Genomic DNA, 19,817 nt, shown 5'->3' on the forward strand with positions numbered 1-19,817 from the left:
GAACGGGGGGGGGGGGGGGGGGGCAAGATGTGAGCCCCTGGGTCCAGCCATACCTGACTTCCAGTACGGAATGTGGACCAATAAAGTTTCGTTTTTGTTTGGGGCAGTTTGTGTTGGGTGCTCTTGCAACCCAAAAAGTGTGACACTCATGCTGTCACAGGACAGGCACATTTTTTGACACAGGCATTTGTAGAGCGTCATTGGAGCATGAGCAGGAGGCAAAGCGGTGTCTGGGATCCTGGCACCTGTGGGGGGGGGGGACACAGGGCACTAACACCAAGGACCTCTCGGTGATCTTGGCAGTTAGGAAGACCCCAGAGCAGAGGCACAGACTGCCTCAGAGCCCTGGGGCCCTGTGTGCGGGATGGTGACCTTGGTGACATGCTAGTGGCTGAGCCCTCACAGAACCTCACCTCAGCGCAGACCCCACGGAGTCGCTGATCGGCAGTCACTGGGCAGCGCTGAGGGCCCCCCAGAGCCCTGAAATGGGTGAAAACGGGAGCCTCTACACCTCCCACCAGGCTCTCGGGGGACCCGCGTTTTAAAAAATCTTGACTCCGTAAAATGAGCTCAAAGCTCTGAAACTCTGCTTCCCTAACAGTCCTGCGGGTCCTGCCTGGGCAGGGAGGGCGAGGAGAAAGGCACAGCCTCCCCCGCCTTCCAGCCCTTCCCAGATCCACCCAGGTCCCGAGGGTTTGTGCCCCAGGGACAGCCTCTGGGCCTCACGGGACCCCTGGGTGTGTTTTGGCCTCTCAGGCCCAGGCCCCAGGAGCCTCCCGGGAGGAGCAAAGGCCCAGAGACGTCAGCGGTGACACACAGCTCAGCCCTGATCCCAGCTCTGCCCGCCCTCGGGAGCTGTCCCCAGTGCCACTGTCCTATCCCAATACTGCAGCGCCCACAGGTCAGCTGGCCGCCCACAGTGCAGATCCGTCGCCCACAGTGCAGAAGTCACGGCGAGTGGATGAACACGCTATGGGAGCAGGCGACGGCTGTCTCCTCCCCTCACTGCACATGTAGGGCAGCCCAGGTCCCAGAGCTGGGCAGTGACCCAAGGCCACCGCACCTCCCACTCCCCCAGTGACAGTCCCGGCCTCCAGCTCCAACACGAGGGAGGCTTTTCAGTCCCATGAGGTATACAGCAGCCAGCGCCCTTGGTCCAGTGCCTGGGAGGCCCCCCCAGGGAAGGGCAGGCAGTGCCCTCAACTTAGGTACAGCTGTCTCAAAATGAATAATTAAAAGGAGCCAGGCGGAGCTTGGGAGGCTGAGGCAGGAGGATCGAAAGTTCAAAGCCAGCCTCAGCAAAAGAGGCGCTAAGCAACTCAGTGAGACCCTCTCTCTAAATAAGATACAAAAAATAGGGCTGGGGATGGGGCTCAGTGGTCGAGTGCTCTTGAGTTTGATCCCAGTACCAAATAAATAAATAAAAATAAAGAGCTGGGAATGTAGCTCAGTGGTAAAGTTTCAATTCCTAGCACCAAAATAAATACATACAAGGACTGCAGGTCCTCACTGTCCCCTGAGTAGCTGAAGAGTGGCAGGTGGAATTCAGGAACCCTGCCCGCCACATCCCAGGTGGCGGTGCTGAGCGAGCCTGGGACACCTGGGTGCTAGCAGCATGGATAAACCCCACGTTCTGATGGGTCGACCAGCACCCCCAACCCACGTTCACCCAGAGCCTGGCTGAGAGCTCATCTGCAGTGAGGGTCTCGGCAGACACGACGGCTCCAGCTGTTGGATGACCAGTGTCCTCCTGAGAGAGGCCGAGGGAAGAAGGCACCTGAGGAGGCAGGTGGAGTGATGTGGCCACCAGGGGAGGCAAGGAAGGACCCTGCCCGGGACACCACAGGGAGAGTGGTGCCCTGAGGAGGACACCTGGCTCCAGACTCTGGCCTCCAGACCTTGTGCAGAATAAAGGTCTGTGGTCTTCAGCCTCATTTTTTTTTGGGGGGGAGGGTAATTTGTTCCAGAAGCCCCAGGAAGCTAATGCAGTGTGCCTGAGCTGCTGGTCCCTGCACACCAGTGTGCAAGCCCTCGGTGACGCCACTCTTTCCCGAATGCTCTATTTAGTCTTGCAAACAATAGCCAAGGAATCCCTGAACAATCCCTGGGCAAACGCCAGGCTCAGGGAGAAGACAGTGGAAGTTGATCCAAGCCTAAAATGGCCAGTGCTTCTGGCTGGAATGACCAGGCACAAGAACGGGCACCTCACCCCCCAAACGGACTCCATTGAAAAGGAGCCATCAGTTTTACGGAGGAGAGGAGCTTCCTGAGAGGGCAGGGTCGGAGAGGAACACCACCACTTATTTCCTTCTGTTGTTGCAAATTGGTTGCTGTTTTGCACGGTGCTGGGGATCAACCCAGGGGCGCTTTACCACTGAGCTACATCCCAGCCTTTTTTAAATTTTTAATCCTGAGGGCCTCGCCAGGTTGCTGAGGCTGACCTAGCTCTTGCGATCCTCCTGCCTCGGCCTCCCCAGTCACTGGGATTACAGTGTATGCCATCATGCCCAGCTCAACATCTGGGGAAGACCTCCCGGCTCAGGAAAGCTGCGCAGGGACTAAAGGTACCCTTTCAGAGCTGTGGTTCTGCCCAGAAAAGGGAAGAGCCAGCTGCACACACCGCAGAAGGCAGCGGCACCCTGGCCTCATGTCCTCTGGAGGCCGGCTGCCTCATGAACACCCGTGAGGGCGCCCTCGGGAAGGAGCCCGGACTTGGACAAGAAGCATGAAGAAATCAGAACTACCGCACACATTTATTGAGTGCTTTCTGTGTTCCAGACGCCGTGCTGGGGACTTTGTGACCACTTTTGTCCCACTACAACCCCATGAGGTAGGCACTGCTGTCCCCAAAATTTACAGATGAGGACACTGAGGCACAGAGAGGTTAAGTCACCTGCTTGAGGTTACACAGCTATGAAAGGAAGGCTGAGCTCTGCACCCTGGTCTAATGGTCACGTGGCTACGGGTCGTCTCTGTCCTGACGGCAAGGGGCTGATGAGCAAGGAGGAGCAAGAAACCTAAGCCAAGTCCAGCCCTGGTGGGCCTGGGGAAGTTTAAAAGCCAGAAGCTGGGCAGTCCCTTCCTTGAGCTACTTTTAATTACAGGCCTCCCCAAGGCAGGAGCAGCCTGCTGCAGAGGCTTCAGCACAGATTCCAGAGACTTCTACGCAGGACACCACCACGGACGCCTGCTGGTGCAGGGAAGGACGGTCCCGCACAGCCCCGTTGCTTCTAGAGGGAATGCCAGTCACAGGACCCCGTGTGCCTTGGCCAGCATGGCCAAGAAGTGAACCTGCCACTTGAGCAGGGTCAGCCAGACTCTTCCACGAGAGCTGAGATGGGAAGGCATCTCCCTCGGGGTCGGGAGCCTGCCGTTAAGAGGTCTGGGCTCTGGCAGCCCCTTCCTCACCAGGTGGAAGAAAGGAGGCGGCCAGGGTGCAAAGAGGTTAGGGTCAGGAGGCCTGGGTGCAGTCGAGAGGCCTGGGGAAACGGGGCTCCCTCATCCAGCCATTCCTGGAGCCAATTCCCAAATCCGAGACCCAGGGAATTCCCTTTGTTACTTAAGCCAGTTTTAGCTGGGTTCAGAGGGACCAGCCAAGAATCTGAGACGCTGGCCCTTGCTGGGAGTGGGGTAGAGCACTGGCCTAGCACTCAGAGACCCGTGACCTGTTGCCTTGTGGGGACCCAGGAAAGGAAAGGAACAACGTCGTCAGGTCCCAAGGAGACCCAAGGCAGTAACTGGGGAAAGTCATGTCAGTTTTGGAGCTGGTTCCTGGGTCAGATCTGCCCCAGGGCAGACAATAGCCTCCCCACCAAGAGGAGTCCAAATGCCACGTGGAGACCCTGGATCCAGCCTTACCTGAAGTTAGCCCTGGACTGGACAGGTCCTATGAATCCATGAATGGTCACCCTTTTGTGTTTAAGTCACTGAGCAGTGGGTTTCTCTGACTTACAATTTAAAAAGGTCGTAATCAAACAGCTCCCCAGGACAGAAAGGGGCCTCCAGAGGGGTATGGAGAGAGTGTGTGTCACCCCATCACTGCCTGAAACTTGGCAGAAGCCCTGGACTTCCTCACCCTCTTCAAGGCACTGGTGGTCAGGGTTAGGCCCCCAGCAAACCTGGATATGGTTACGGCGAGCCCTGGATACAGCTCCCGGCCCAGTGGGGACTCAGAGTGCTGCTGTCCCTCAGACACTAAGGGGACCATCCCTTCCCGATGCCCAGCATCTTCCCCTTCTTGGGGGTTGGGCCAGTATTCCTTGAAGCACTTGCCTTTTCAGACCGTGTCATTGGCTCCAGCACTGTGCATGTGATCCAGGCTGGCCAATCAATGCGCCGCACCCCAGCTAAGTCACGGTGATTGGTCTAGACTGGGCACAAGACCCTGGGACCAGCCTTCTCCAACCCCCAGTAACTCTCACCGGTTCAGGAATGGATGCGGGTCCCCAGCTGGCTGCTGGGAGGCAGTCCTGGGAGGTGGACTGGAACTTCTGGGAGTGAGCAGTTCCCTTCTGGGGGAAGGGACAGTGTGCCTAGCAGGACGGAGACCCTGCTCTGGGGTGGCCCTCCTTAGAAGGAAGCCGACGGGGCAAGCAAGCAAGTGCTGGTGAGGGGCTGCGCCTGGTGCCGTGGCTGAGTCCCAGATCCTGCGAGACCCACGGCGCTGAGATGGACAGGTCTTTTGTGTCCAGAGGGGAGTTCTGTCCTGGCAACCACAAGAGCCCTGAGCTGCACGGGGGCCACACTGGCCAAGGAGGGGTCCTCGCCATCCCGTCCAGACACCCCGACTTTGGGGACCAGAGGCTGCAGCCCACGAGGTCCCAGGCCTTGGCAAGCTGCTTCTCATTCTCACTCTTCCAGGTGGCCGAGGCCAGCGGGCTGCCCCGAGGGTCCGCGCCTGGCTATCTGGAGACCAGGGAGCTGCCCTGGGACTGGCCGGAGGAGGAGGAGGAGGTGGCGGCACTGAGCTGGGAGAAGCCACTGGTGCAGGATTCCAGGCTGGACATGGAGCCCCTGGGGGAAGGGCACAAGTCACCCTCTGTTGATGCTGCAGGTGAGGCCCCAGGGCTCCTTCCTCAAGGCTGCGAGACTGCCAGGGCCCAGGCCAAGTGCAGAGGGAAAAGCACTTGTCTGTGGAGCTGGGCTGTGCCCATGAGGAGAAGTGAGTGCCCCCCAGTTCCCTGTGCCTCACTCCCTCAGGACACAGCCCAGCCTACCACAGACAATCCAGGGGCTTCCCTGGCCTGGATCCCTACCATGGTCCTGGGCCCCCACAGCCCGGGGAGGCTCCGGCCCCACCTCTCACCCCTCACTCCTTGCAGTCGAGCCTGGCCTCCTTCCAGCACCCTGGACACACCTTTGTGGGCGCCGAGCCTCCGGGCAGCACCTTCCCTCTGTCCCAGCTACCTGGTTCACCTGGACTTCAGGTCGGAGCTGTCTGGAGAACCCTCTGCCCGACTGAAATGTCCTACCAGTGTGCTGTCCACGGCAGCAGCCGCTGCCACTGAGGCCACAGAGTGGCCGGAACGTGGCTCGTGTATTCCATTCTATCTGCTATTCTGCGTTGTCACAGGTGGCTAGCCGCTACGGGGCTGTCCTGGGCAGCCAGAGGGATTTGCTCCTCAAAGTGTGTGGGGACCAGCCGTACCCTCGCACCTGGGGCTTTCTAGGGTTCTGAACCAGAATCTACGTGCTGAACAGGCCCCTGGTGACCGATATCACACCCCATGGCTCTCCACCCAGTGTCACTTCCCAGAGGGCCCCCCCCCCACACCGCACCCTCTGCCAGGTCCCTGCTCTGGGCCGACAGTTCTCTCTGTTAAGCCCCCAGCACTTCTTAGCCCTGTGGCTTTGGGCCCAGAGCCCAGGCTGAGCGTGGCTTCCTGTCTTCCATCTGCGCCACACTTCCACGCGGTGAGTGCCCCAGTGGCAGACCCAGGAGGGCAGCAGGAAGTAGCCCTGGACTGATCTCTCATGAGGTCACTGAAGGAGAGGTGGCAAGGACTCTTACACTGGCCAGACCAAACAGGTTGGTGCAGAGCGCCCAGCCCACCCCGTCTCCACGCGTCCCCCTGGGGGCCCTCCAGCACCTCCTTCCCAGGGCCAGGTGCACCTGGCTTCCTGCAGGGCTTCGTGAGGAGGGTTGACTCTGCTGCTGAGCGGGTCTGACCAGGGCTCCTCGAATCCCTGCTGGGCCTACCCTGGAGGAACTGGCCCACCGCTAGGGCAGAGCCCGGGAACCCCAGGAGGACGCCACGCCCAGCACTGCAGGGCCAGCCCGCCCTGCCCAGCGCCCCCCCCCCGCCCTGCCCAGGCCCGACCCACCTGAAGTCCTCGGAGGCAAGCACCTCGCAGTAGTAGAGGAGCTTGCACTTGGGGCCCGGGCTGTGCAGAGCGGTCAGGACATCGCCCGGGAGGCTGCAGGCCATGCTGCCAGGGGGGCTGTGCACTTGCCACTGGAGCAGGTAGACCCCAGGCCACCTGGTCACATGGGAGCCCTGAAACATAGCAGCCATGCTCTGTGAGGTCCCCTGGGGAGGGGGAGAGGGGCCGAGCCTTCCTGTGGCCAGGCCTGGAGAGAGAGGCTCTTGCCCTCTGTCCCCCTCTGCAGTGCACCAGCAAACTGTCCTACAAGGACCTCCCGAGGCCGTCCCTGCGGCTGCCCCACATCCTGGGACCAGCTCAGTGGGGTCTGCAGACCAGGAGGATTTAGAGAGGGTGGTGGGGGCTCACGGGTGCTTCCGACAGGTGGCGGGGGGGGAGAGTGTGGAGGGCGGTGTTAGTTGTTAGAAGGGTGACTCTCAGGAGGGGTAGAGTGTTTAGAGTGTTAGGGGGATCGCGGGGTGGTGGGCGGAGGGCTCAGGGGGCAAGTGTGAGTGCGGGGGGCAAGGTGTGACATGCAGGCAGCAAGGTGTGATGGGCGGGCAGCTCCACAAGCCAGGCCCTAGGCTTGTGGAGCTGGCCTGTGCCCTTGTTCTCCCTGCTGCCCGGCTGCATTGGTGGTTGAGCACCTACTACGGGGACACCATGATCTCTCCCCTGCTGTCCTGCCAGGTCCCTGAGGCCAGGGACACGTCTGGTTTGTCCTGCTGTATTCCCGCAGCCCAGCAGGGGGTGGCCGGGATGAAGGAGCAAGTGACCCACGGGAGTGCCAACCTGGATGCTCTCCCCCTCCCGGCAGACCAGCGGAGCCTCCACGCGGCTGTAATCCGTGCCCAGGACCCAGCCTTTGTCCACCAGCTGCCCGCTGGCCCTGGCCCCAGGCTCCCGCGGGCCCAGCCTGAGCGCCTGCTTGGTGTGGTACAAGCTAAAGACCACGTCCCCTCGCAGGATGTCGAAGTCCCAGGTGATGACCGACTCCCCTTCCAGGATGTCCAGCGCGACCTGTGTGGGGACAGAGCAGCTCTGGGAGTCCCAGGGGACAGGACAGCTGGGAGTGGGCAGGGGAGGTGCGGTGGGTGCTGCAGGGGTCTTGCCCCCAGTCCCGAGGTCCGCCTCCTAGAGGGCAGAAGGGGCTGCTAAGGCTCCTCCGTCCCTCGTCTGGGAACTTCTCTCGGAAAGGCCTGGGAGGTTCCACCCTGGGGTGACCAGGGGGCCCGGGAGGGGACGGCACTCAGGCCTGGCCCCTTGCCTCTCAGCAGGCCATTGGTGACCTCTTCCCCTTCCGGAGCTCCCTGGGTCAGGCTGAGGCCCAACAGCTGACGTCACCTCTGGGTTTCCATCCCCCCACGCCCGCCTGCGAGGACCTGGCCTAGGGTGACGGCCCGGGGCCCTCCCTGCCAGGCCCCAGCACCTCGTGGGGCGCCCCGCGGAGCACGCTGGCCGAGTGGTAGGTCTCGCTCCACTGCCGCAGCTGGTCGGCCTGCTCCTGCTCCTCCTCGGTCAGATAGAGGGACTTGGGGACCAGTCCTCCTTCAGGGACATTACACTGGGGGTCACAGACAAAATGGGTGGCAGGTCAGGGTCCTAGAGGTTGGCTGGCCTAAGCCACCGAGTCCTGTGAGCCCTGAGACAGCCTAGAACAGTGACCCCCGCTGAACTGGATGGAGGCTCCCGCGACCCCGTTTGCCCCCCAGAACCCCCGCAGGGTTGGGACGGTTTTCCCGCATCACAGAGGAGGGAAATGGCAGCTCAGAGAGGGAAGACCAGTTGTCCAAGATCACAGAGCACAGGGTGGCTGCTCAGGGCACAGGGCATGCTCCTGAGAGTCACGCTCAGATCCCCCCCCCCGGCTGGCGGGGATCGGGGACCCTCCCCCAGCACCCCTTCAGCTGTCAGGTGGACCCATCAAGGTACGGTGGGTTCTGCAGATTCCCAAAGCCAAAGGCCCCCCCGGGCGGCTGGACCTCGGCAGACCCTCTGCCATCCCAAACCGTGATGCCCATCTCACTGGCAAAGCCAGGGGGAGGCCATAGCAGGAGGCGAGGTCAGGCAGGCCGGCGGAGCCCAGGAGGCCTACTGTGTGCTGCTGGGTGAACAGAGAGGGCGAGCCCGCCCGGCTGCAGGAAGGGGCTGGGACTCGGGGTCTCCCTGCCCGGCAGCCCACCGCAGGGGGCAGCGGCCTGGTCAGGGCAGGTCTGGGCGCACCAGCTCCAGGGCAGGGCCGTGGGCACTGGGTGTCACCACCCTGCGTGGAAGGGCTCGGAGGAGCCCAGCTGCTGAGCAACCTCTGGGGACACAGAGGGTCTGGGGACTCGGCCTGGTCCCTGGGCTTCTGGAAGATGCTGCCTCACTGTGTGAAAGAGCCAGAGGCAGGCGTCGCCTCTCTGGGCAGCTTCTGAAACACGCCCCGTGCCCACTCGGCAGCCTGGCTGGCAGGGGACAGCACGGCGGCCGCCCAGGGGCCCTTCCCCCACAGCCAGGACTCCTGGCCTCCCGGGCCACTGCCCTCACCCTGCAGCCCAGCCCGGCCACCGGCCTCACCACACTCTCTCCCCCCAGGAAGTCGGGGATCACTTCCTTGTCCAGGTAGTCCACCAGGCCCCCGGGGCCCTGGTAGTTGCTGCCGCTGTAGATGAGGAACTTCTGCCTGGTGTTCTCGTTGATGAAGGGGCTGATCTGCAGTGGGGGTGAGGAAGAGGGCATGGATTGATCAATTATTGGTACAGGGAATTAAACACCGGGGCTCTCAGCCACTGACCCACACCCCGGCCCATTTTAGTTTTCATCTTGAGACAGGGACTCCCTAGATTGCTCAGCTGGCCTCAAACTTTCCATCCTCCTGCCTCAGCCTCCTGAGTATCTGGGATTACAGAGGTGCACAGCACACCTGTTTTCAGTGGAAAAGAACAGAAGAGACTAGTAAAGAGACTGGCATAGACAAGGAACGCACACCACTTCACAGGTCTCTTCTTCAGGGTGTGCGTATGCACATGTGTGCACACACGTGTGCTGGGCTACAACTGTGGGTCCTGGCCAAAAGTTTAAAATCCCAACAGTCCAAGGTCCAAACTATCCTTGGAATCAGCTCACAGGAGGCCTGGGAACACTGTACAATGCTGAGGGTTGCCATCCCATTAAAGAAATAGGCAAGGGATACACAAATGTGCTCCATCCACATGCTGGAATATTATTCAGCTGTAGAAAGGAACAGAGAGCCAGGGCAGGCCGCACCACGGCTGGACTCCACAACACTGTGCTCAGTGAAGAAGCCGGACAGCAAGTGCCTCACAGTGGACGAGCCTGTTGACATGAAGCTCCCAACAGGCAAATCCCACAGGGAGGTAGGCGGAGGGTGACCCCCAGGGCCAGGAGGAGAAATGAGCATGGGGGTTCCAGGAAACGTTCTGGGACTGGCACTGACTGGTTCTGGGACTGGCAGTTGTATAATTCTGTGAATATAGTGAAACCGCTGAATCCCATACTTTAAGAGGGCGAAGGCCGTGGCATAAGAGTCTTATCTGGATAAAGCTGCCATTTACAAAAGTTGAAACAAGGCCACTCAGTGGGAGGAGCAGAGGAATCCTCCCATCTTGGCCTCCCATCTCCGCCTCCCATCTCGGCCTCCCAGGGGGGCCTGGCCAGGCTCCTGCTCTTACCAGCGTCCAGAGCACGGGAAAGACTCGGGGGGCTCGCACGATGAGCAGCCGGCCCAGGGTCTCGGGGTAGTTATCCTCGACGACCTCGATCATGCGCAGCAGGGCCTTCACCCCTGGCCGCCAGAGGTGCCGCATGTTGAGACCCTCCAGGTCCAGCAGGCAGGTCCAGGAGCTGTGGTGGACATGCACCCCTCACTCCACCTGGCTCCGCCTCGTCCCAGGATGGACAGGGAGGTGGGTGGGAGCAAAGGGGCCACAGGACACTGCTGCGGATCCCTCCGCGGTCAGCAGGCTGCGTGCTGAAGAGGCCCGGAGCCTGGATGCCCAGGCTGAGCCCCGGGGCCCAGGCCTCCCCTCCACCTGGAGAGACCTGGGCAGGGACCTGCTGCTCACGGAGTCAGCAAAGGTGGTCAGCTAAATGAGGTGGGGGCTGGAGCGCTCTCTGCAGGAGCTGGTCCCTACTAGTTGAGAGAAGATGCTCTCCACTACATACAGCCCACGCGGCTCTGGAAGCTTGCCCGGCAGCGTCGGGTGGCCCAGGCTCAGATCCCCGCTCTGCCACTTGCTGTGTGGCCTGGGCCAAGTTCTTAACCCCTCTGTGCCTCCATTCCATCAGTAGTGAGTCATTAGGGAAATGACCATCTTACTGCAGTGGCCGGTCCCTGGGACCCTCTGCACCCTGGATGTCCCTTAGCCCTGCTCACACCTCTGCAAGGGGGTCTTTTATGACACTCCCCGTTCAAACCATCTGGGTGGACTCTGCCTCCGGCCAGGACCCTGGCTGACTGATTGCCACCCCTGCCCGATGTCCCCATCCTTACGAAATCTCCAGACAGAAAGGAACTTAATCGTCACAAAGAGAAGACTCCTGGGGGCGGGGGTTAAAACTGCAGGTGGCAGGTCCTGTCAGTGCTGGCATCAGGAGGGCCGAGGGCTGGGGGGCCAGGGCCGCACACAGCTGGCCGCACACACTGGCCGGCGACCTCGACCCAGGGGTGGGGTCCAAGGGGCAGCAGGCTGCTGCTGGGCTTGGTCACCGGGGAGTGGGGCTGTTGTGGGAGATGGAGGGAGACCTCGGGCCAGAGAGCTGCTCTCAGGATCCAAAGTCGGGAGCCGGACGGGGCTGGACCCAGACAGGGGCAGGTCCGAGCCAGCTCGGCCACCAAGCCCTCCGTGACTCCAGGGAGCACCGCCACCCGGGCTGTCTCCTCTAAAGTCAGGGTGACTGCAGCCCCTCACAAGATCACCGCAGGAGCTAGGTGGGGACGGTGACACTCAGTGCAATGTGTTAGCTGTCCCGTCCACTAGGGAGTCACAGCCCGGGTCCTTGCCTGATGGGACGGCCAAACTGCTTGGTGTTCCCCTCACACCTCTTCTGTCCTTCCTCGTTGACAGAAAGGACCTGCAGGGAGGACAGCATGCTGAGCCACCCGCTCTGCTGTCCCACCCGCAGTGGTCCCGGAGCTGGGGGAGGGGGACACACTCACGTGCTGCAGCAGAGCCTCCTCCCCCACCGCCTTCATCAAGCCCTTGGTGTCCATCTGGCCCAGGCGGAGGATGTACAGGGGACGTCCATCTTCGGGGGCAAGCAAAGAGAAGGGACACTGGTGACCCGGGCAGGTCCACGCCACCGCTGGAATGCGGCATCCTCAGGTAGGAGACACCGGGCCTGGCACACCCAGGCCCAGTGGGCGCATGTCCTGGCCAGCACCTGCTGCCTCCAGGGGGCAGACCCCTCACCAAAGACCCCAACAACAGGCGTGTTCTAATAAGGACAAGGGACACGCCCGCCAGACATCAGGCGGGGGCCTCAGCAGCTCCCGCTCCACGTTGGCAGCTCTTTGCCAACTGAAGCCTTTCTCCCGCCTCTCTTTTGCTCAGAACAGGACGCGAGCCACCCCAGGAGGGGACACTGAGCCCCAAGCACGCGCTCTTGGACCTGCTCACACTGGCAATGCCGTCACTCATGTGACCTACAAAGTGCTGCGTCCAGGCAGGAGCGGGTCAGGCGGCGGGAGCCTGGAGACTCGGCCCTTCTGTCCACGTCAGTGGCCTTGTTGGGGGAGCCTGTTCAGGGACACTCCCCACGTCCCCATTGGTTCCACTGGGCACTCAGCAGAACCAACTCCCGCAGCAGAGCTGGGCCATTTCCACGGGGGTCTAACAAGACTCCAGAGGCTCCGCTCAGCCCTGCTCTCTCCAGAGAACAGAACTCTGCGCACACCACGTCCATTTCAGCTACCTAGTGCTGTCCTCGTTGCTGACAGGTGTCCTGTGTAGGACGATGGGACGTTGGTGTCGTCAGCACTGAGCCCAAGGCCACGGGCACACAGGAGCCCACAGCCCGGGATCCTCCCCGACTGCACCCAGGACCCGTGCTCTGGGCACCCGAGGGCAGCACGGCCCTCTGGCCCCACGAAGCAGCAAAGTTGCCCATGAAAAACCCAAAACTGCAAAATCACCGCCCTCTAGAAGCCACCAACGGCTCGTGTGCTGCACAAGTGCCAAACCCTGGAGGCTGCACCACCTTGCTCAGCCCCAGCCAGGACGTGCACACCCCTCCGCCCAAAATTCTCAACCCGCTGAACGTGTCCTTGGATGACCTTGACAGGACTGCCACGAAGCTGTGACTGTTGATTTGGAGGTTACAAAGACATTTTAGCAAGCAGGGGGATCCATGAATACCGAGGACTGCGTTAAGATACTGTGCCAACCAGTGTGCCAACCGGGGCTCAAGAGAGCCTGGCATTTCCCCCAATCAGCATATATGAGTTTTTATATAAAGGACCGTGAAAAGCCCAGTAGTTGTTGGCTTTAATTTGAAAAAATCTAGACACAGTATCTGTGGCAGGTGGAATGTCATCTACTCACACACACACACACACACACACACACTCTCACACTCACACACAAAACCCAAAGTGTGACCCTTATTTGAAAACAGTCTTTGCAGATGCATTCAGTTAAGGACATCAAGAGGAAGCCTTGGTGGCCTCCTGACCAGGTGGGTGGCACAGGCCCTGGGACCCCAGTGGCTCTGGTAGATGGAGGCAGGAGGATGGCAAGCTCAAGGCCACCTCAGCAACGTAGTGAGACCCTGCCTCAAAATAAAAAAGAGCTGGGGATGTGCTCAGTTCTAGAGCACCCCTGGGTCCAACCCCCAATACCAAAAAAAGGGGGGAATCATTCTGGATCTGGGGTGGGCTCTACATTCAGCCCCTGGGGTCCTTAGAGAAGAAGACAGGACACAGAGAGATGCCAAGATGCCACCGAAGACAGGCAGAAATTGGAGGGGTGCAGCCACAAGCCAAGGAGTCCAGGGCCCCCCGAGGCTGGGACAGGCAGGGGCGGACCCTCCCCTCTAGCCTTGGGGGAGCACAGCCCTGCCCACACCTTGACTCCAGACTCTCAGCCTCAGAACTTCCAGAGAACACATTTCTGCTGTCTTCGCCACCAGGTTTGTGGCGGTCTTCTACGGCTGCCCTAAGAAGCGCCTGGGACATTCGGCAACCATCACCTACAGCCCCGGGACCCCAGCAAAGGGGGACACCTGGGCAGGCCCCAAACTCTATTCCATCTGCACCTTCTTCTCATCTGGGTGTCACATCCAGAGGCCTCCGAGAGCCCAAGGGAAAACCAGATGTTGGCACACGGCCCCTCCTTCAAGTGCCTTGGCAGCCCCCTGACCCTCACCTATGTCCTGGTAGTGCCAGCCTCCCGCGTAGAACTCCTCCAGCAGGGCGGGGGGCCGCCAGGTCTGCAGGAGCACGTCCACCTGGTGCTGCTTCCGCCAGCTCAAGGACTGGCACAGCATCTCCCGGGCCTTGTCCAGGTGGAAGTCGCGGGCGCGCAGGAAGCGTAGGATGTGCTCATCTTTGGGAATCTGAGACACAGAGAAAGAGAGCGGAGAAGGACACCCCGCCCAGCAGGTCAGGTACCAGAATGAGCCCTTGGCTCACCTGCAGAGTGTCCCCAACCCCGAGGGAGAGCCAGGTCAGGACCCTCTGCACTCGGCTGCCTCTCATCCCTCCCTGCTCCTGCTGGGACCTGGGTCTCTCTTTGGGGCAACTTATCCTCCTTCAGCCCCCGCCCCCCCAGTGAGCCAGTCCTGCAAGACCAGCCCCAGGAGCTGCCCTCTCTCCAGCCGGAGGAGCAGGGTGTGGACTGGCCTGGAGGCTCCTGGAGGTGTAAACTGACACCATCGGGCACTAAAGTCACACCCTGCCTGTCCCCTAAGGTGGAGGAGAGAAAGACCAGCCGCTCAGCTGGCAGCCCCAGCAGGAAGTTCTTACTCAACAGAGCTGAGGACAAAGTCTGCGCCTGGGACCCTCGTGCATCCTTGTGACAAGGCAAAACCCACGTCAACACTCACCTTCGAAGGGTCTCTAAGTCCCATGGGAAAGGACAGAAGGGTATCAGGAATGTGGTGCTATGCAGCAGTGTCTCCACTGGGGGTCACCATGCCCCAGGGGACACCTGACAGCTGTTCAAGGTTGTCATAACTGGGGGTGGGTGGGGGGGGGGGAGGGAGTCGCTAATGACATCTATTTGCTGAGGCCAGGGACAGTGGGAGGTCTTCACGTTGCTGACGTGAACTCCCCTGACCGCCCCCCAGGCCCACCCACCTTGCCTCTGTGGGTCTCCTGCAACCAGAGCCGCAGCTGGATCAGGCAGCTCTCCTGCATGGGCGTGAGCTGGCCCAGGCACCTCTGGATGTAGTCTGCGTCCAGCTTGTCCCCTTGGAGGAGGAGGACGGGGTCTTCAGGACAAGGGAGACCCTGCGTCCCTCGCCCCGCGGCTGCCCTTTCTCTGCCCTCCTGTGCTACTGGCCACCTCTGCTCTGGAACATGGTTCCAAGCCAGGCTAGGGCTCTGGCTCCGAACACAGCCCTGCAGGCCCCAAAGTCCTTCATTTTTCAACCCGAGTCCAGGTGGTTCTGAAAGCTTAGTCCAAGATGATCCCCACCCTCCCGGGTGGCCGAGCCACGTGTGGGGGCCTGGGGACCACGTGGATCAGCCTGCTGGGCAGATCAGCCCATGGCCAGCACACAGAGCCCGGCTCAGCCCAGGTCCGGTGCCCGGCTCCTAGCCCTGTGCAGCAGAGGCGGGTGCCCACGGCCTCCTGGTATCTCAGCCAAGCAGCAGCCTGTGGGCACCACCACTTCTCTGTGGACAGATGGCACAGTGAGAGAGCAAACTGAATGCCCGCCCAGCAAAACCTCTCAGCCGTTCCCCAAACCAACCCTGGGCACGGGGGTCACGCCGGCTGTGCGAGGAGGTATCTGGGTAAACTGCAGGAGGGATGAGGGCCGGCTGAACTCATGTGGGCAACAGCAGCAAAGGGGCAGCGGAAGACATGAGGCAGGCGGCGCCCCACGTCCTTCCGGCCCCAGGCAGATGTGAGGGCCCTTTTCTCCCTCTGAGCACAAAGGCCCAGTGATTCAGAACAGGGTGGAAGGGCCTGAGGTGCCCTCTGCCAGCCACCCTGAGTGCCAGCATGCTGGTAGACAGGACAGATGAGAGTGGAGGCCAGGCCTGGGTGGACAGGCAAGATACAGGGCATGAACCACAGAGCACACACACAGGAGCGTGTAAAAATATAAAAGGGCACGTACAACAGCAGCCAGCCAGTGAACACAGTCAGTGCAGAATAAATTCTTGTTGCATGTATGGATTTTGTTCCCTCTAAACACAGCTCGAGACGTAGTATTAATTCACAGTATTGTCACTCGAGGATCTTGGAATCAGGCAGGCCTCCACATGTCAGTGGCCCAAAAGGAAACTGGACTCCGTGTTTGTACTGTTCTGTACACCGGTTTGTTAGAATTTTTCTTTTCTTTTTAATTTGCCCTCACATTCTATTTGAACAATTTCCACATGAATAGAAGACTGAACTGTGACAAAGGGCTAATTGCTGAAATATACAAAGAGCTCTTACAAACCAATAAGAATTCAAGAACAGGAATCAACCAAAGAAAGAAAAATAGTCACTAAACATGAAAACAATACTTGACCTCAATCATGATGAAAGAATGCATCACTGTTCTCCAAATGATCATCCTTACTGCCTTTCAGAAGTTTGAAATATTTAGTAAGATTCTGGTGGAAAGTCAGGGTGAGTAGACACAGCTTCACACTTTAGGTGGGAGCGATGATCAGCAGCCTCTTCAGAGGCCTAATTGGTAAATCTACCAAAACTTCAGTTGCACAAAACCTTCCAGTAACTTCACATTTTAAATGTTATGCTCTGTTTCTACAAAATTTTTTAAACACTTATGTAGAAACTGGATCCAGTGGCACATGCCTGCAATCCCAGCTCCTCAGGGGGCTGAGGCAGGAGGATTACAAATTCCAGGACAGCCTGGGAAACTTAGTGAGGCCCTGTCTCAAAATAAGAAATAAAATGGGCGGGAGAGGTAGCTAGTGGCAGAGTGCTCCACTCCCAGTTCCATCCCTAGTAACACCCTTCCAGGTTTTTTAAATGAAAAAATTAAAATCTCTGAGTCCAAAGATGTATGGCACATTCTTAATTTTTACTGTGTGTGTGGGTGTGTGTGTGTGTGTGTGTGTGTGTGTGTGTGACACGCTGGGGATCAAACTTGGGGCCTAGCAAACCCAGGAGGGCCTCACGCACACTAGGCAGGTGCCCTACCACTGAGCTGCCTCCCAGGTCTTTTTATGTGATTTTGAGACAGGTTCTCACTGCGTTGCTTAGGGCTTCACCCAGCGGCCGGGGCTGGCCTGGATCGTGGGGTCCTCTTCCCAAGGCTGTGATCCTCTGCCTGTCCCCAGTTCCTGGGGTCACAGGTGAGCACCATCACACCCAGATCACTATTTGTATTCTTTAAAAAAAACTGAAACAACCTAAATGTCCATCCATCGGGGACCATCTAAATAGGCCAAATTAAAATAGCAAATAGTCAATGTTTATTATCAAGTTATGGAAACCACATCACGATACCGTGAACTATTAAGGTCTTCTCGCTGCCGTGAAAAGGAACCAGCCACATCCAGCGCAGATGAGAAACATCAAAACATCAAGGGGATTACAGAATGCGCCCCACGAGTTGGGTTCGACGTGTGACACAGGCATGGACAACGGTGCCCACGTGTGTGCGGGTGTCCACCATCACAGGTAAGCACACCTACCTCAGCAGCTCGCCAAATAGAAACCCAGGCCTCCGCTCGGCCTCCAGGGAGCAGGAAGGCATAATTCCTACTGCCCATCTTCTGAGTGGTCTTAATTTTTTCTACCATGATCATGCATTACTCGGGTAATTCAAAATAGTAATAAAACCAGAATCCCCGGCAGCGCTGTGCGCCCGGGTCAGCAGAGGGGCGGAGCCGGGGGTGGAAGGGGCACAGAGGAGGAGTCCGCGGTCACGCAGGACCCAGACCCTCCGCGCTGCTCCTCCCTCTTCCTCCCAACCGGCGGGGCGCTTCCCAGCACCGGGGCCAGGGCGGAGCAGCGGCCACCTACCGTCAGTTCCCACCGCCTCCGCGGCAGGGCCCAGGGCCCTGAGGGTCCCCTCCGCCTGCCGGGATCCGGGCTGGCTGCGGGCGTCCTCCTCCCGGACCGGGGCGGGCGTCCAGCGGGGGATGTGAGAGGTGCCCTGGGAGATGAGCTCGTTCAGGTAGTGCTCGATCACCTCCTTCCCCTGGAAGCCCGAGAGACCCGAGTCACGGGGACACAATGGCGGGGTCACCGCACTGGCGCACCTGGCTGGGTCCCTCCGCGGACAGTGGCCTAGTGGGGGCCGAAACGCGCCAGGTAGGGACGGAAAGGTGCTGTCCCACGCCGCCGGGCTTCACCTCTCAGTACGGAGCAGCGGCCCCAACTAGCACGGTTTTATATAACACGCAGATAAAACATTAATAAGTTAATGTCACCTATGTCATTATGTAGTAGGCGATCACAGGGGTGGGCCTGAGGTCTCCAACCCAGCAGTGACAGTTTTAGCCAGGAAGAGGCTCTGCAGAATGTCCCTCCTCTGCGCACTGAGCTCACTGCAGGGCCCCCACATCCCCGGGTACGGGGACAATGACCAGGGCGTGCTACTGCAGCCAGTTCTCTGTCCTTTGTCTCAGTGACAAGGCTGCACTAGAGCGCCCGTTGGCAGGTGAGGAGACAGGCCCAGGAAGGTTGGGGCTCTCCCCAGTGTCACAGGGGTCGCCAGGGTCAGGGTGGGTCTGCGCCTTCCTCCCGGGACCTCCGGGCCCTCTCACCCTCTTGACGTTGGCCGTGTACTGCTTCATAGCGATCTTCTCCAAGGTGTTCTCAAAGCCAAAGAAGGACCGGATGTCCAGCGAGGCCGATTGCTCGAAGCAAGTCCAGTCCTCATTCTCGGGGTGGACCTGGAAGCCAGGCAGGGGAATGCCGGGTCTCACTGTGGGGCTCTCCCCAGGCAGACCTGCAGTGGACAGCAGGTCCCACCTAGCCACATCCAGGGGCCCCCTCCCGGAACCATGCAAAGTCTGAGCTGTTAGGGAGCAGAGAGCTGGCTCATGGGGGCCCAGAGAGTGTGGGCTGATAGCCGGGCCCCTGCCCCTTAAAAATACACACAGACTATAAAATTATGTACAAACAGGCTGGGGATCGAGCACTCGCCCAGCACACGTGAGGCCCTGATTCCATCCCCAGCACCTCCAAAAAATTATATGTAAAATGATGTTTCGTATAATACATCCCTTACATAAGTGTATGAATAATTTACATATCAACATTATATATGAGTTTAAGATATCTTAAATAGTTACATGTTGTATGTTAGATATTTATATGTGTATTTTACATACAAGGATATACTTACTAAGTATCCTTGTATATCCACAGATGCACAGATGTCAATAAAGAAAACACACTGGTGGAGACCATGGGGACCCGGACCTAGTGCTCCCGAGAGCTCCCCAGGCGGCTGCAGAATGTGCAGGTCCTGGGCTGCCCCACAGAGCAGGCCAGGGCTGGGGAACCCACATCCACAGGCAGCCTGGGTCCAGCTGGCCTGCCGAGGCAGAGGTCACTGTGGTTAACAACAACAGGTGCCTACAGGAGCCTCAACGTCCTGGGCCTCGTCTCCAGGAGGTCCCAAGAGGGGCTGGAGGTGCAGAAAGGAAAAGCAACAGGCATCTAGTGGGTGCCTCCTCAAATGAAGCACCAAGTGGCAGATGGATGGGCAGAGCCCTCTGCCCAGGAGGCTGGGCGAAGACTGTGGAAAACACCGACATGCTCTGCAATTGTGTGGCCATCCTGAGGACCACCACTTGGGATCCAGCCTGGGCCGAGGGACCTGACCCACCTTAACTACTGGGTCCTCCCAGCAATCCGAGGACCTGCCAGACAGAATCTGCCTATGCCCATTTCACAGATGTGGACGGTGTGGCCTGGGAAGGGCAGCTACTCCCCCAGACTGCACAGGAGTGGCAGAGAGGGTCCCCTCCAGCCACACCTTCCAGACTCCTCACTCCAGCCCTGTGGCAGCAGGACCTGATCCCACAGCCTCGCCTCGACCCCTCAGATCGTCACCCAGGCCATTCCCAGCCCAGAACTCTGCTCCCAGCCCTCAGGAGTCTGCTCCTTCCACATTCAGCTCTCAGCCTCGGTGACACCTCCTGAGCAGCCAAGGGACCCTGGGCACCCCTCCTGCCATCTGCTGCGTCCTTCCTAGCAGGGGTCTGGCTTTCTCCCACCTGCACGGCCCACTGGAGTGGAAGCCGCAGGAGGACAGTGAGCAGGCAGACCCGTCCAGCACTGGGCAGGGTGCCCGGCACTCCACAGCCGCTC

General features: G+C 59.6%; 1 protein-coding gene across 3 annotated transcripts in view; it reads right to left on the bottom strand.

Moving 5' to 3' along the window:
* Positions 1-2,743: 2,743 nt before the first annotated feature.
* The window catches only part of SEC14L5 (SEC14 like lipid binding 5), a 36,785-nt gene continuing 19,711 nt past the window's right edge, over positions 2,744-19,817 (bottom strand). For 2 of the 3 annotated variants that reach the window (XM_081300175.1, XM_081300177.1), the window contains 10 exons: positions 18,263-18,391; positions 17,517-17,694; positions 14,663-14,775; positions 13,731-13,920; positions 11,525-11,613; positions 11,369-11,439; positions 10,038-10,209; positions 8,923-9,057; positions 7,793-7,927; positions 6,504-7,383 (listed from right to left, as the gene is read on the bottom strand). In XM_081300175.1, the coding sequence (XP_081156301.1) occupies positions 6,859-7,383; positions 7,793-7,927; positions 8,923-9,057; positions 10,038-10,209; positions 11,369-11,439; positions 11,525-11,613; positions 13,731-13,920; positions 14,663-14,775; positions 17,517-17,694; positions 18,263-18,391 (1,737 nt within the window). In that variant the 3' untranslated portion in view covers positions 6,504-6,858. The other variant, XM_081300176.1, reaches the window with a different exon arrangement.

Source organism: Spermophilus citellus, assembly GCF_964194105.1.
Source record: "Spermophilus citellus genome assembly, chromosome: 6".
In the NCBI taxonomy this organism is placed as follows: Eukaryota; Metazoa; Chordata; class Mammalia; order Rodentia; family Sciuridae; genus Spermophilus; species Spermophilus citellus.